Source organism: Mesocricetus auratus, unplaced genomic scaffold (genome assembly GCF_017639785.1).
Source record: "Mesocricetus auratus isolate SY011 unplaced genomic scaffold, BCM_Maur_2.0 Super-Scaffold_100010, whole genome shotgun sequence".
NCBI classification, from domain to species: Eukaryota; Metazoa; Chordata; class Mammalia; order Rodentia; family Cricetidae; genus Mesocricetus; species Mesocricetus auratus.
The window spans coordinates 33,791,215-33,805,179 of NW_024429194.1; the positions used below are offsets into that span (position 1 = coordinate 33,791,215).

Below are 13,965 nucleotides of genomic sequence, written 5' to 3' on the forward strand. Positions count from 1 at the left end.
CACTTCTTGGTAAGAAACTCTGATCTAGACAGGAAAGCTGATCTTCCTGGAGCCTCTGATGTTTGACTGAGGGTTGCTGGGAACTGGAGGGAAAATAAATCTCCTACCTGGTCGGGAATTTTCTGTGTCAGGTAATAGGCTTTCTTCATCTTTTGTGCAGTAAAATGCTCTGGAGTCATTTGACATTTGTCCCTAGGAGAGCTTGGCAGGCTAAGACAGAGATGAACAAAAAGCAACAGGCAGGTCAGCAGCTTCATTGTGTTAAGAAAACACGGAACACGGAGAGAGGATCCAGTGTGAAACTCCTTTCCAAGCACAGTTGAAGACAAATGGAGATGCGTGTCCCTTCAACAGATCACTCTAAAGTATACTCCATTCAAATAGCTTGTCATCCACAACCAAGTACCACGGGATAACTGAAAGAGGCAGGCACACCAATTTGACAAAAAGAAGCCTGCAGTAAGTCTGATTATTGGACGCTTCAGTTAACACCCATTACAAATCAAGCTCTGCCATACTGGCTAGGGAACCATGGGCGAGACAGTTTCTGGTACTTTAGGTTCATTATCCATGTCATTATGATCACTATATCACTTTTTTTTTTAAACTTTTTGAGACAGAGTCTAAGTCTGGAACTCAAGATGGCCAGGAACTCACTCTGTAGTCCAAAGCTAACCTTGAATTCATGTCAATCCTCCTGCCTCCTTACTTATGGGATTATAAATATGGGCCACTACATGGCTATGGTCATTGTTGAGATATAAAAATGACTAGCAGGATAGTGAGATGGTAAGGGTGTTTGCCACTAAGCCTAATGACCTGAGTTCAACTCCTGGAATCTACATATATCTGATACTCCAGGATATTTGTTCCCAAAGGAGCTCGAAGAAAAAGTAGTCATTTTCCCTATCTCTGGCAAAAGGAACCTGTGGCTCTTCTACCAACAACACATGACTGTGGTGCCCACTGACTTGTCAAGGTCAATGCTAGCCTCTAGGCTCACTGAGTCCCTGCTCACAAGCTCCCTTTCTCCTGTTCCCACTAACCTCATCACTTCTCTCTGTTTTCCCTGGAGAGAGACTCAGCGCTTAGAGTAAACGTTCCCTCTCAGCCAGAGTGGCTTCTCTTTCCTGCACTCACTTTTCATTCTGCTGGAGCTGAAACCCCAGGAGCAGCATAAACGGGCTCCCTTCCATTGGGCTTGGCTACCTCAAGCCAAGCTGCTGATCTGACTCTCCTAAGGTATGTACAGATCAATTATTTCTGCTGGCTTTTGCTACCCACCATATTTGGCCTCATTCCAAATTCTAGAGTCTACCTCTCCTGGAGCTTGCTATGCCCACATGGCAAGGTCTCTCTAGTGGGTTAAGTGTCACCACGGAGCAGCCTGCTTTGTTTACTATTACTATAAAAGCCACACTAATGTGCCAGGAAGCTCCTGCCACCATCCCTTAAGCTCCACTCACAAGGACAAGAACACCTTTCCCCTGTGATTTGGAACATTTCTCATTGACAAGTTTCCCGTTCTGCTTGGGGACACACCAGATAGAAATTCTTATCACAATGACACTTATCCACCTCAGTTCAGCTAGCTCTCTCTCACCTTCTTTCAGTAACTACAGTTCCGCCTGCAGCCCCACCAGGCTATCTCTTGGCTCCCACTTGCTACCTACTCTGATCTATCTCTTCCTTAAGCCCTCCTAGATCTCTCCTTCCTCAGGCAGCTTCTCTAGACCCAAGCACAGCCAGTCTACACACTCTCTCTCAGAGCATATAGTAACCCCTCTGTTGCAGAACATTTGTTTACCATGTGAAGATGTGTCTTTGCCAGGGCACCTTAAGAAAGAGATAAACAGCCCATAGATAGGCAAGAAGAGGTTAGACAGGACTTCCAAGGACAGAAAGGACTCTGTGAAGAAGAAAGGTGTAGTCACCAGCCAGACAGGAAATGCAAGATAGAAAAGAGGTAATACCTCATGGCAAAACACAGACTAAAAAATATTGGTTAATTTAAGTTATAAGAGTTAGCTGAGTCAAGGCTAAACTAAAGGTCAAGCTTTCATAACTAATAAGTCTCTGGGCCATTATTTGTGGGCTAGCAGTACAAAGACAGTCTGACAAGAAAGCTTGCTACATACAGTGCCCAACATGGGGCCATGTATATCCATCCTGAGAAAGCTTTTTAAAAAAAGTTCAGAACAGAGCCAAACATGGCTTCCTGGTAACCACAGTCTCTTGGATAGGCTCAGCATACAGAGGCAGGGCTCTTTTAAAAGGCCCTGCTGTGCAGCAGAGCACTTGAGCAACCAGCCCACCAGATAAACAAACAAACAAACAAAAAACCCGCCTACTGCTGTGTAGGGATGAGCCCACAAAAACTCTTCATGCCCATAAGGGCGGAGATAGGGAAATTTAGCACAGGTAAGGATAAAAGGAAGTGAAAGAGAAAAGGAAGCTCTCTTTTCCTCTGGAAGCCTGCCATGCTTTCTGTCCCCCCAGCTTGTATGTAAATAAATATATCATATTCCATATTGCATTGGCCTCCCGTTTCACTGCTGGGACTCAGCAAATTCTCAGAGTTGGTACAGGCTGACACAAAACTAGGCTCTCACAGAACTGAGTGGGGTGGAGCCAGCCCCACAGCCAGTCTAGCCATTTAAGGTTTGTCTCCCATGTTCAAAGAAGGCTATGGGCATGCAGTAAAGTGGTTCAGACCAAGAAAAACTTTAAACAGATGCAGTAAAAAATGGGTATAGACAGTCATAAAAATAATTTAAAAATAATAGTCTTTAAAGAAAGAATAAAGCAATAGAAAAATAATAAAGTCATGTAAAGATGGGAAATACATGAGGTATCTGGATCCTCTATGTTGTTTTGTTGACTTTGTTAATGTACAAAAAAAAAAGCTGCTGAGAGACATTGGATTATGGAAACAGCTAAATTAAATGTATCTATATATTTTAAGAATGTCTTAGCTTCAAAATGGAAGTCAGGAAATGAGTTGTGTTAGGGAATAGGTTCTGTCTTTGCTTCCATAGGAAAAAAAAAGTTATGGTTCTCTTTAAAGTTAATAAAGATCAGATTGATTGGGGAAAGACCTAAAAAATCTTGTGCTATAGACATGAAGACAATAAAATAAGAAAGACTACAGAATAGACAATGTAGTGCTGATCCCTCTATTATGGGAACAGCTCTGAGACTAGATGAGACATAATCTTGTTGGCCACAGAGTCCTTATGATAACTTGGTTATGCAGTCCAAATGGACTTAAAAAGTTGACAGATGCCTTTTACCTCCTCAAATACAAAACAAAAATCACCTTTAGCTGACTTGTGCATACTGCATGAATCCTTGTGTTAATGTAGATATATATGTTACCTTTAAAAGTTTGTGTGTTTTCAGAAAAAAAGGACCAGACACAATAAAGACAAGCAGCCCAGGTGATCCAACCTCTAAGAATGCCTCTGTTGCAGTTTCCTCAAAATTCTGCACCCAGAACAACTTCAAAGCTGCTGGCTGAGATGCTCTAGCCTCACAGACTATCCAGTCAAGACTTCAGATAAGCACTACATTTTCCCATCACACAGAGAACAAAAAATAATAGAGCCAGCTCTCCCAAGACTTGACCATTATCCCAATTTTCTCAGGGTCCCCTAAAGATGCCAGTGTCCCTAGACAACAAAAGGCAGTCTAGAAAACATGACCCCCCCACATTCCCAAGAGGTGGCAGGTGGTTTTTGGATGTTTGGTGGGTTATGGATGTTTGTCATCATTTAGGGGGGTTGGTTGTAAATAGTTACTGGCCATAGTAAGGGAGGAAATTAAGCAAGGGAGGTTAGCTTCAAGGATCTCTTTCTGGGAAAAAAAAAGGGGGGGGAGGATATAGGGATGCTGATAAAAAGTAAATTACTGAATTTTCTTTAAGCTAAAAAAGCAATGATTAATCTCAAATATTTCACATTAGTATGGATTTTTTATTTTGATACAAATTTAAGGTTACTTTTATTTTAATATATATGTGTGTGTGTGTTTCTACTTTTGTTTAAGGTATTATACCTATGCAGCTCATTTAACAATGTAAATTTCTAGTCCTTGAAAGTTATTATTACTAACTATTTATGATAATTAAGAAATACAGGTTAATAGTCATCTAACAATAAAACTTGTGGCCGTGATGAGTATATTTTCGATAGACTGACGGTCTTTGAACACTTCAGAGACCTACAGAATATGGCACTTAAGATGTTTTAACAACCTAAGACTTTCATGACAGTGAGACACGTCTGCTCTTAGCAGTAACAATTTACTTCAAAAAAAGATGATGGAAATCAAAGAAACTCCATATATAGTTTATTGTGGCAAAGTTGGCCATTGGGCAAGAAACTGCCCTTGCCTCAACTGCTGATAATATGCTGTCCAAATTGGACAAGACAGACACAAAAGAAGACCACTGATGAACTTTGCCAAGACAAGGCAGGAGGGACAGTCCTTCAAAAATTTTTTGCTTCACAAAAGTTTGTCAGGTATTCTAGGCCTGTAGGTCAAAGATGGATTCCCCAACATTGCAAAGGAACCTTGGGGTGACTATCTAGGCAGCCAGCTGTTTCTGTTATTTCTATAGTTTTGGAAGTTGCTTGCTCTGCACTTCCTGTTTACTCAGGTAATATTATATCCTTCTTGGGTCTCTGATGGAATTAAAAACTAGATATAGTTACAATGTTCCTTGTTACTAAATTCAGAAAAGAAACTCACAAAAGAGGTATAAAGTGTATAAGGTTGAGAAACATAAAAGCTTGTTTATCTAAGAAAAGGTTTTAAGGTCTAAAAAAATATTTTTAGGAGGGTAATACAAGTTATGATAGAAAGTGGTTTAGGTATGAAACTTTGGACTCATTAAGATAGGATAGATAACACAGTGCTTTCCCCAAATTTGCCAAATACAAATGGACTGGATATTGTGATAATTGTCCTTATTGTATATAATTTTACTATGTTAGAGTTGAAACCGTCCCTTTTTATGTAGAAAATATCTGATAATTGTTCTTATTATACATAGTTTTACTGTGTTAGAATTGAAAAAGCTTTTTATTTAGACAAAAAGGGAGAAATGTTGCAGAATATTTGTTTACACTGTGAAGATTTGTCTGATTGGTTTAAGAAAGAGCTGAATGGCCAATAGCTAGGCAGGACTTCCAAGGCAGGGAAGACTCTGGGAAGAAGAAAGGTGCAGTCTCCAGCCATATAGGGAGATGAGACAGGAAGTGCAAGACAGAAGAGATATCGAACACCACACAGCAGAACACAGATTAAAAATATGGACTAATTTTAAGTTATGAGAGCCATATGCTAACAACTTCTGCCACTGAACAAAGAAATTAAGCCAAAAATTGCTTACACCTTAACTTGCTCTGCTGTACACTTCCAAGTCTCTTTAAGGTTTTTCTACTTCCCACTTAAAAATTTTTTATTTCTATGATTTTCCTATGTTCTGCTCCCAAAAAGACTAAGACTATGCTGCAAATTTTCAAGATTTTTAAGTTCATTGGGTATGATTAAAAAAACAACACCAACAACAAAAAAAAAAATAAATTTGGCTTAAAACATAAGAAAAGGCTTATAGCTTTTGTGGGTAATCTTAATTTACTACAACTTACTATACCTGTAACTTGGATTCAACTTGTTTTTTTTTTTAACCAGAGGCTTTTTTTTTTTAAGATTTTATTTATTTATTATGACTACAACATCTTTCTGCCTCCCGAGTGCTGGGATTAAAGGCGTGCGCCACCAACGCCCAGCTTGACTACAACATCTTGCTTCATGTATGTCTGCACACCAGAAGAGGGCACCAGATCTCATTATGGATGGTTGCGAGCCACCATGTGGTTGCTGGGAATTGAACTCAGGACCTCTGGAAGAGCAGTCAGTGCTCTTAAGCCCTGAGCCATCTCTCCAGCCCTGGATTCAACTTTTGTTTAAAAATATGGACTTAAAAAGAAAAAACAGATATTTTAAATAGAAACCACATGATTGGCAACCATCTTTACTAAGGTTAAATGATACAGGGCAAGTGACTTCACCATCTTAAGATAACCACTAATGCAATACCTATAAAATCTTAGTCCTACTGACCTTGGTTTATCATTGCATCTCCTTTTAAACTAAGGAAGAAACAGCAAGTGTCCAAAACACTTTGGATTAGTATGGATTTTTGTATGATTAGACATTTCTAAGCCAGGCAAGGGTGGTGTATGCCTTTAGCCCCAGCACTTGGAAGGCAGAGGCAGTCGGATCTCTGTGAGTTTGAAACCAGTCTGGTCTACGAGAACTAGTTCCAGGACAGGCTCCAAAGCTACACAGAGAAACTCTGTCTCCAGAAACAAAAACAAACAAACAAACAAACAAACAAACAAACAACAACAAAACCCCAGAAATTTCTAAGGTTAGAAAGGTATACTCAAGTTAACAGAACATAACTTAGAAATTTATGTCTAACTGCCGGGCGGTGGTGACGCACGCCTTTATTCCCAGCACTCAGGAGGCAGAGTCAGGCGGATCTCTGTGAGTTTGAGGCCAGGCTGGACCGACAGCCTCCAAAACAATACAGAGAAACCCTGTCTGGTAAAACCAAAAAAAAAAGAAATTTATGTCTAACCATGCTAACTCTGTTCAACACCAGGCTTCTAAAGAAATTTTAAAAAAGGAACAGCATAGGTATGTTTGATAAATCAGGCTTATAAATTCTTAAGGTCTACTCAGGCTCACAGTCATATGTTTAGCCTCTATGTCTTTGCTAACTTTGTTATGCTTCAGCTATTTGATAAACTGAGTCATTCCTTAACTACCCTAGTACTTACTGAATGTTAGTTCCCTCTCCTCAAGAGTAGTTTCAAAGCTTTGGAGGTATGAAGGAAAGCCTCCATACTGAGGTGTTTCATAAAGATGTCTAGAACTAGGCTTTGATGGATAGATAGGTAATCTGGATGAGGGGCATCTGTAGAATGAAGAGACCACATAAACAGAGGAAAGAACACTACCTAGTCCTTAAGGATCTGCCAGGGCACCACAATCAGGCAGAGGAGAAACATACACCCAGGAAAAGTGGCTGGGGCTGTCAAAGTCCAGGTAAGGAGGTTAAATGCGATCGTTGGGTCCTGTGGAAACTTCTGGACAGAAGCAATCAGACTTACTCTCAGGGTACTGGTGTGGCCGTGGTGTGTGGACAGACAGCAGGGGCAGACTGAGCCATGAAGGAACCAAGCAGGAGAGAGGCTCCCGAACCCATTCCCTCCCCAAATCACAATGGGCTGCTCATGCTGCCACCCCACCCTAGCGAAGCTGAGAATCAGACCTGGTGCTTGAGCCGGTGGTGCTGCTGGGGCTGCTGGAACTGGAGAGGATATCCTCCATGTTGGGCAGAACAAAGCCTGCCAGGTTTAGAAGATCTCGAATCATCTGACCTTTGATGCTGATGTCCAGGGGAGAATTGGAATGGAGGCTGCAGGGGAAGAATGCAAAATAGGGTCAAAGCAGCATTCCAAAACTGTTTTGGGTTCTACATCCAAATCAGGCCTTCTTATTTCCTGGCTTCTTTACAAAAAAACCCAAAAAACCAAAAACCAAAAAACAAACAAACAAAAAGAGACTCCAAAGCCCTCATTTGTGAGCATCTTCAACAAATACACTCAGCTGGGTGTGGTGGCACATGCTTTTAATCCCAGCACTCAAAAGGCAGAGACAGGTGAATCTCTTGAGTTCAAGGCCCGCCCAATCTACAGAGTGAGTTCCAGAACAGCCAGAACTACAACAGAGGAAAGCCTGTCACAACCAACCAACCACAATAACAAAACAAATACCTCAAAGACAACAAATACCCTCACGAAGCTAGGTGAACCTGCCCGTGCCCTTAGTTTTTGCTAGACAATGGTAGGGATCAGCAAGGGTTTGATAACCCTTCTCTATCCTCAAAATTCCTTAAGATAACAACAAAGAATCACTGAGTCAGTAAATACAGACCATGAAAGGAAGATACATGTCCTAGTGAAGGAAAGACCTTCTCATGTCAACAAGATAATGACAAGGATTCTGAGGATGAAAGATGGATTCTACTCTGAGTAACTAACAATACCACCTACCTTGGGGAAATGTTGACTTCTAGGACCCAGGGCTTTAGGTTCTCATCCAGCATGATGTCAAAACCAAAGAGTTCATGACAGCTGTAGGGGCGCCGCACATACAACTTCAGTAGGTTGGTCACATAAGGCTCTGACCTGCCAGTGGGGGGTATCTTGAGTTAGGAGGACAGAAGCAACTTTCTCTTCAAAACTGCCTCCTCAAAGTCCACATAGAAATACATGCATGCAATCCCCATGTAGAAAGCAGGGAAAAAGAAGAAGCAGGGAAATTAGGAGCTCCATCTCAAATATGAACACCATCACTCCCCACCCCAAAACAATAGCTCATAAGGGTGATCTGGGTCATCATCTTGATTAAGTCTGGTAAATGAACAGTATGGTGGTTTGAATGAGAACAGCTTCCATAGGCTCATATATTTGAATAGTTGGTTCCCAGTTAGTGTAAATGTTAGAGAAGGATTAAGAGGTATGGCCTTGTTGGAGAAGGTGTATCACTAGTGGTGGGTTTTGAGGTTTTAAAAGTCCAAGCCATTCCCAGTTAGCTCTCTCTGCTTTGTGCTAACACCCTGGAATCCTAAACCGGAATTAAATTCTTTCTTTTATAAGTTGCCTTAGTCATGGTGTTTTATTACATCAACAGAAGAGTAAGAAAGCAGAATTTAACTCTTCCTAACCCCTGTCCTCAAAATTGAAACCCAAAATGAGTACAGCTTAGAGCACAGCAGAGAGACAAGAAGAAAATATGAGGGTTCAGCCAGAGTAGCACCGAAACTCACGAGATGATGGTTTTGACAACAACATCCTTTATCTTCTCCCAGATAGCATCACTATTAATTCCCTTCTGGCTCAGATAATTCCACAAAGCCTTCAGTGCCCTGAAGGGGGAGAAGGAAGTATTTACAGTTATGTCCTAAAAGTGACAAGAGAAAAAAAATAAGGAGTAAGGGGCTAAAGATATCTGTTTTGCATCTCCCAAGTGATATTTTGAAATAAGAAAGAGATGCATCTGGATGCAAACAGACCAATTCTGAATTGACAAGTACACTAATACTCCTCAACTACTGCCCCAAACCTCCCAAACACAAAGCCCTTTCTGGGTTCAAGACAGAGTTTTGATAGGGACACACTGCCCTCAGTACCATTTGTGGCCCTGGCAAGCTGTCTCATCAGCATTGGCCTGGTACTCCGCATTCTTTTTATTGACACTGTAGTTGGTCAGGTGCATGAACTTGTTGCTAAGACTCTTCATGGAAGGGGAATACCTGGAAGTGAGAAGAAGGGCAGAGGCAAGATGGCAAGAGCAGATGGAAAACAGTCCAAATATTTCCCCAGGAAGGAGATAAAGGACAAGGGCACAGATTTGTTCTGTTCCTGAAAGGTCCAAGTTCTAGAAAAGCACAGCTAATCTACTTGGCAACTTCAGTCCTACAGGAACTCTTTCCTCATTTCCCACCCTCCCACCTTCCGTACTGATGAAAACCACCAAGTTATCTGTGCCTTTTCTGCTAGGTGTCCTCATCCTGAGGAAAGGAATCTCCCAGTGTCAGGGGAATGCCTCACCACCAGCACATACTTGCAACTGGCAAAGCGGACGAGTCCATCCGAAAAGAGGTAAATCCGTAGAGGATCATAAGAAGTAACATAAACGTAGATCCGAAGATCAAATTTGCTGCCACTAATGAGGTAGGGTTTGTGTAGATACCTATAGAGAGGAAAGGCTAACTTTATACCCAGCCAGATGAGTACACAAGCTGTGGTGAAAACCCTCAACAGTCGACTAAGGAAGTTCTTGGGCTGGGAGGTCACAAGGTAGAACACTATAAGAAGGCAGGAAGATGGAGAGGAATGTGAGCTAGATAGGCTCACCTCTGTACCAGGAGGGGCCTGCGCTTGGGGAGCTGACTCCACTTGTGAATGACCTGAATGCCAATGCCTCGAGCAGATGCTGGCTAGAAGTCAAAGGGGAAGGAGATGAGATCTGCTCTGTCTTTCCACTCTTGTCCCATCATCTACTTTTCCCTTTGCCCACTCACTGGCTTCACAATCCACTTCTGACGGCTGCTGCTCTCCCAGGCTTTGCGCAGGAGCTTGGCATCCTGGGGCAGGATAAAAGACTGGGGGAAGAAACTGAACTCTTTCTTGCCAAAACGGCTCTGCATCCGAGACAGGTTCCGCCACAGCCGGTCTTTCCTCCCAATCTGGAAGGAGCCTGGGAAGTGATTTAGCTACAGAAGGGACAAGAGGCAAGGAGAAGGAAAGGGCAGACATGAGACCAAGAGGAACAAGGTAAGCCCCACCCATCACTTCAACATCCTTGCAAAGTTAGTCCCTTTTCTATCTTTCTGCTACCATCTAGACACAATTGTCACCTGGAAAGAGTAAACCAATCAAGGAACTGCGGCCACCAGACTAGCTTGTGGGTATGTCTGTGGGTATTTTCTTGATTAACTATTGGTGTGAGAAGGCCCACACCCCTGCTTGGGCAGGACTATCCCTAGGTAGGTGGTTCTGAGTTGTATGAGAGAGCAAGCTGAGCAAACCATGGAGAATGAGCCTGTAAGCAGTGTTTCTCCACAGTCTCCACTCAGTTCCTGCCTCAATTTCCCTCAGTGATGAACTGCAAGCTGTAAGGCAAAGTAAAAGACTCTCCTCTCTATACTGCTTTTGGCTAGTGCTTTACCATAACAACAGAGAAGCAAACTAGGACAGTCATGACAGTCCCTTTGAATACAAAGGGAAAAGCTATTAACTAGTGTCCTATGACAGCATGGGAGACAAGGAAAGGAAAGCACCAGGCCATTAGGAGTCTAGGGATAGGAGGACACAGTGTTCCAACAGAACCACAGAACCCTCTTTATATAAACATAGCTTGTGCAGTGGAGTCAGTTAGCAGTGGTAACAGGGAACTCATCCAAATGAAAACAGACAAGTCCTCTAAGACATGGGATGAAAGCACCCGAGTGGCAACAGGACTACGGTGGAGACACTATGCTGAGATCCCCACTGTGCTCTTTCTAGAACACTTCTAACTGTCCTCCCATGACTGCTATCCAACCACTCCCTCTCACTGCCCCCACATCACCCCCATCCTGGCCTCGTCCATGGGACAGCTCCTGGGAAAGCACCTACCTTCTGATGCTCTCTAATGGATCGAAAACCAGGAGACTTCATGTGGTGACCCCAGCAGCCCAGCCAGTCATCATTCCCTGCGGAAGGCAATCAGGAAGCCAGTTGACTCTGGGACAGAAGAAGGCCTCACCACTGTACTCAGAGGTGATTTTATGAGGCCTCAGGACCAGGACCAGAACAATGGTCTTCTGCCTCCCAATTCAGAGCAACCAGCTCAGCCCAGAGGACTTTCAGAGCTACACCCTTCTATGAGGTTGGAAACTTCAAGACAGGACCACCACATACAACAGGGCATCTCTAATAAGGCTCTCTTCCTGTCCAAAACCCATCTGGTAGGGCAAGGAGGTGAGTGGGGAGAGTAACTCACTCTTGCTGATTTTGAAGTGTGACCGTCCAATGGTCTGCTTGACAATATTGGGGGTCACTGTGCTCATCTTCCACCGGAGCAGCTTCCTCTGTTCCCATGGAAGTTTCTCTACTGGAGAAAGGAAAGGGCAGAGATGAAAAAGATGGCAGTGGTGCTTTTCCTGGGCAGACAGATCAGGTTTTTAAAAAGTGCACTTTATGGAAGGAGGGGGCTGAGCAGGAGTGAGGAGCAAAGGAAAGGTTGGAAGGAGAAAGAAACTAATGAGAGGCCATGTGCTAAGCTAGAGACTATAGACTGAGAAAGGCCAACAAAGGACAGACAAGAAGTCTACTGCTGAGCCTACATACTGCTGAGCCTACAACATCCCGGTGGAACTAAGCACAGGGCAATACCTACTTCAACAGCCATTCTGGAAGCGCTCCCCACCCCCCACCCCCCCCCACCCCCGTCCCCTCCACCCAGGTTAGCTGGCATCCTCCTGGATTTTGCCCCATGGTACATTACCTCTTTCATCCCGAGTTCCAAAATAGATGGTAGGGGATACATTGGGGAACAGACTGTAGATGAGGGCTGGTCGTACAACTTTCTCATGATTGGGAAGGGATTTGGACATGAAATCCACACAGTTCCTGTGATGGAAAACAAAGAATGGGAAAGTAACAGCTATGAGATGCTAACAGGATTGCATATGACTCTGAAAAGACAAATGTTTGATTTTCATTCTGCAAATATGAACTCATATTAGAACTAACCTACCTATAGTTATATATACCACTAAATGACACCAAAGTCAAAAAGGCTAGCACTCTTAATAGCACATCTCTAGTATATCCCGTGATAAGCCAGTTTGGGGAAGACAGAAAGAGCTCTGAAAGCGGGGTCTGAGTGGACACTAGAAGACTATGACACTACAAGTAGGGGAAGAGACAAAGGATGGCAGTGACAACTAAAAGAAGATACAGAAATGCTTTTGTTTTGTGTTTTGGTTTCTATGTAGCTTTGGCTGTCCTGGAACTCACTCCAGAGACCAGGTTGGTCTCGAACTCACAGAGATTCATCTGCCTCTGCTTCCCAAGTGCTGGGATTAAAGGCGTGTACCACCACCACCACCTAGCCCAGAAATATTTTAAGTGAAGAAGGAGGAAAAGAAAGAGTGAAACTTCTATTCTGTGAGCACATAGCTGGCTCAAGTCCTTCTCTACTCTGGTGGCAAGGCAGGTCTGGGTCTCACAGACAGAGGGAGGAGGACCCTGGGCCGTGGGCTACCGAGGCTGTGCTGCTGAGCTGACTCTCGACAAGCATCAGCCGTCACTCAGGTACAAGGCACTGGCCAAACAATTTCTTTAACACTGAAAAGTGAAGAAAGGTGTTCCTCTTTACATTCTTTACGTTGAACTGATATGAGCCACAAATATTACTGTAAGATTAATTTTCACATTGTAAAGAAAAGAAAAAACAAAACAAATTATCTCAGTGTTTGAGTCCTTGCCTAGCAGACAAGGCCCTGAGCCTGATCCCTAGAACTATGATAATATTTTTTAAAGTTACTCTTGTTATTTTCAGTACAACAGAAACAGGCTCTACATGTAAAACAATTCAGAGTTCCCTAGTTTTTAAGACAGGAGTTTCTACACAAAGGCAAGACTGGTCTCAAATTCCCAATCTCCCCACCCTCAGCTTCTCAAGTCCTGGCATTAGACATGCACCACCATGCCTGGCCAGACAAGGGAAACTGAAGAAAATGAGCACTGATGCACAGCAAAGAGGCAGGAGATAAGGTGGCACAGAAAGCATCTCTCCCGTAACTAGCAAATGCCCAAGAAATCAAGACTGCGAATCCAAGACTGTGTTATTTACTAGACAAACCTGTTTCTAGTCATTGTTGGAGTTATTTACTAGAAAAACCTGTTTCTAGTCATCGTGTGGCTCAACTCTAGCACACATCTTTAATCTAAGAGCTTTCTGCTTGGATATTGTAAACAGGATTAAAATAAAGTCAACCATAAGTCAAGCACCATATGACAGGAAGTGAACATGGGATATTAAGAAAAACCGAGAAAGTGAGTCAGGAGGACAGACACACACACAGGAAGTAGAGGGAAGGGACGTTTAGTCTAAAGAGTTTTTGAGATGGTATAGAAGGGGGAAGCTTCTGGGATGTCAGGAGGAGGAGAATAAGGTCAGCCAGGTGCTTTCTCTGCCTAAATTAGCAGACTTTCACCCCAGCATCTGTCTCTCAAGTCTTTATTGGTAAAAATCAAACTATTACAAATAATGCTGTTATGTACTGAGTTGAACGGATGTCCTTGTGGTATAAATGTGTATCCTTTGGGTACA

At 42.9% G+C, this 13,965-nt stretch overlaps 1 protein-coding gene across 5 annotated transcripts in view; it reads right to left on the reverse strand.

Annotated features, from left to right (window-relative positions):
- Nucleotides 1–13,965, reverse strand: part of Ttll4 (tubulin tyrosine ligase like 4) — a 38,835-nt gene that overhangs the window by 6,276 nt on the left and 18,594 nt on the right. For 4 of the 5 annotated variants that reach the window (XM_005070490.4, XM_013113784.3, XM_040753305.1 and 1 more), the window contains 11 exons: nt 12,133–12,257; nt 11,629–11,739; nt 11,262–11,338; nt 10,166–10,357; nt 9,999–10,081; nt 9,706–9,834; nt 9,272–9,394; nt 8,909–9,007; nt 8,133–8,267; nt 7,349–7,495; nt 108–210 (listed from right to left, as the gene is read on the reverse strand). In XM_005070490.4, coding sequence (XP_005070547.1) covers nt 108–210; nt 7,349–7,495; nt 8,133–8,267; nt 8,909–9,007; nt 9,272–9,394; nt 9,706–9,834; nt 9,999–10,081; nt 10,166–10,357; nt 11,262–11,338; nt 11,629–11,739; nt 12,133–12,257 — 1,324 coding nt within the window. The remainder of the gene's footprint in view (nt 1–107; nt 211–7,348; nt 7,496–8,132; nt 8,268–8,908; nt 9,008–9,271; nt 9,395–9,705; nt 9,835–9,998; nt 10,082–10,165; nt 10,358–11,261; nt 11,339–11,628; nt 11,740–12,132; nt 12,258–13,965) is intronic. The other variant, XM_040753306.1, reaches the window with a different exon arrangement.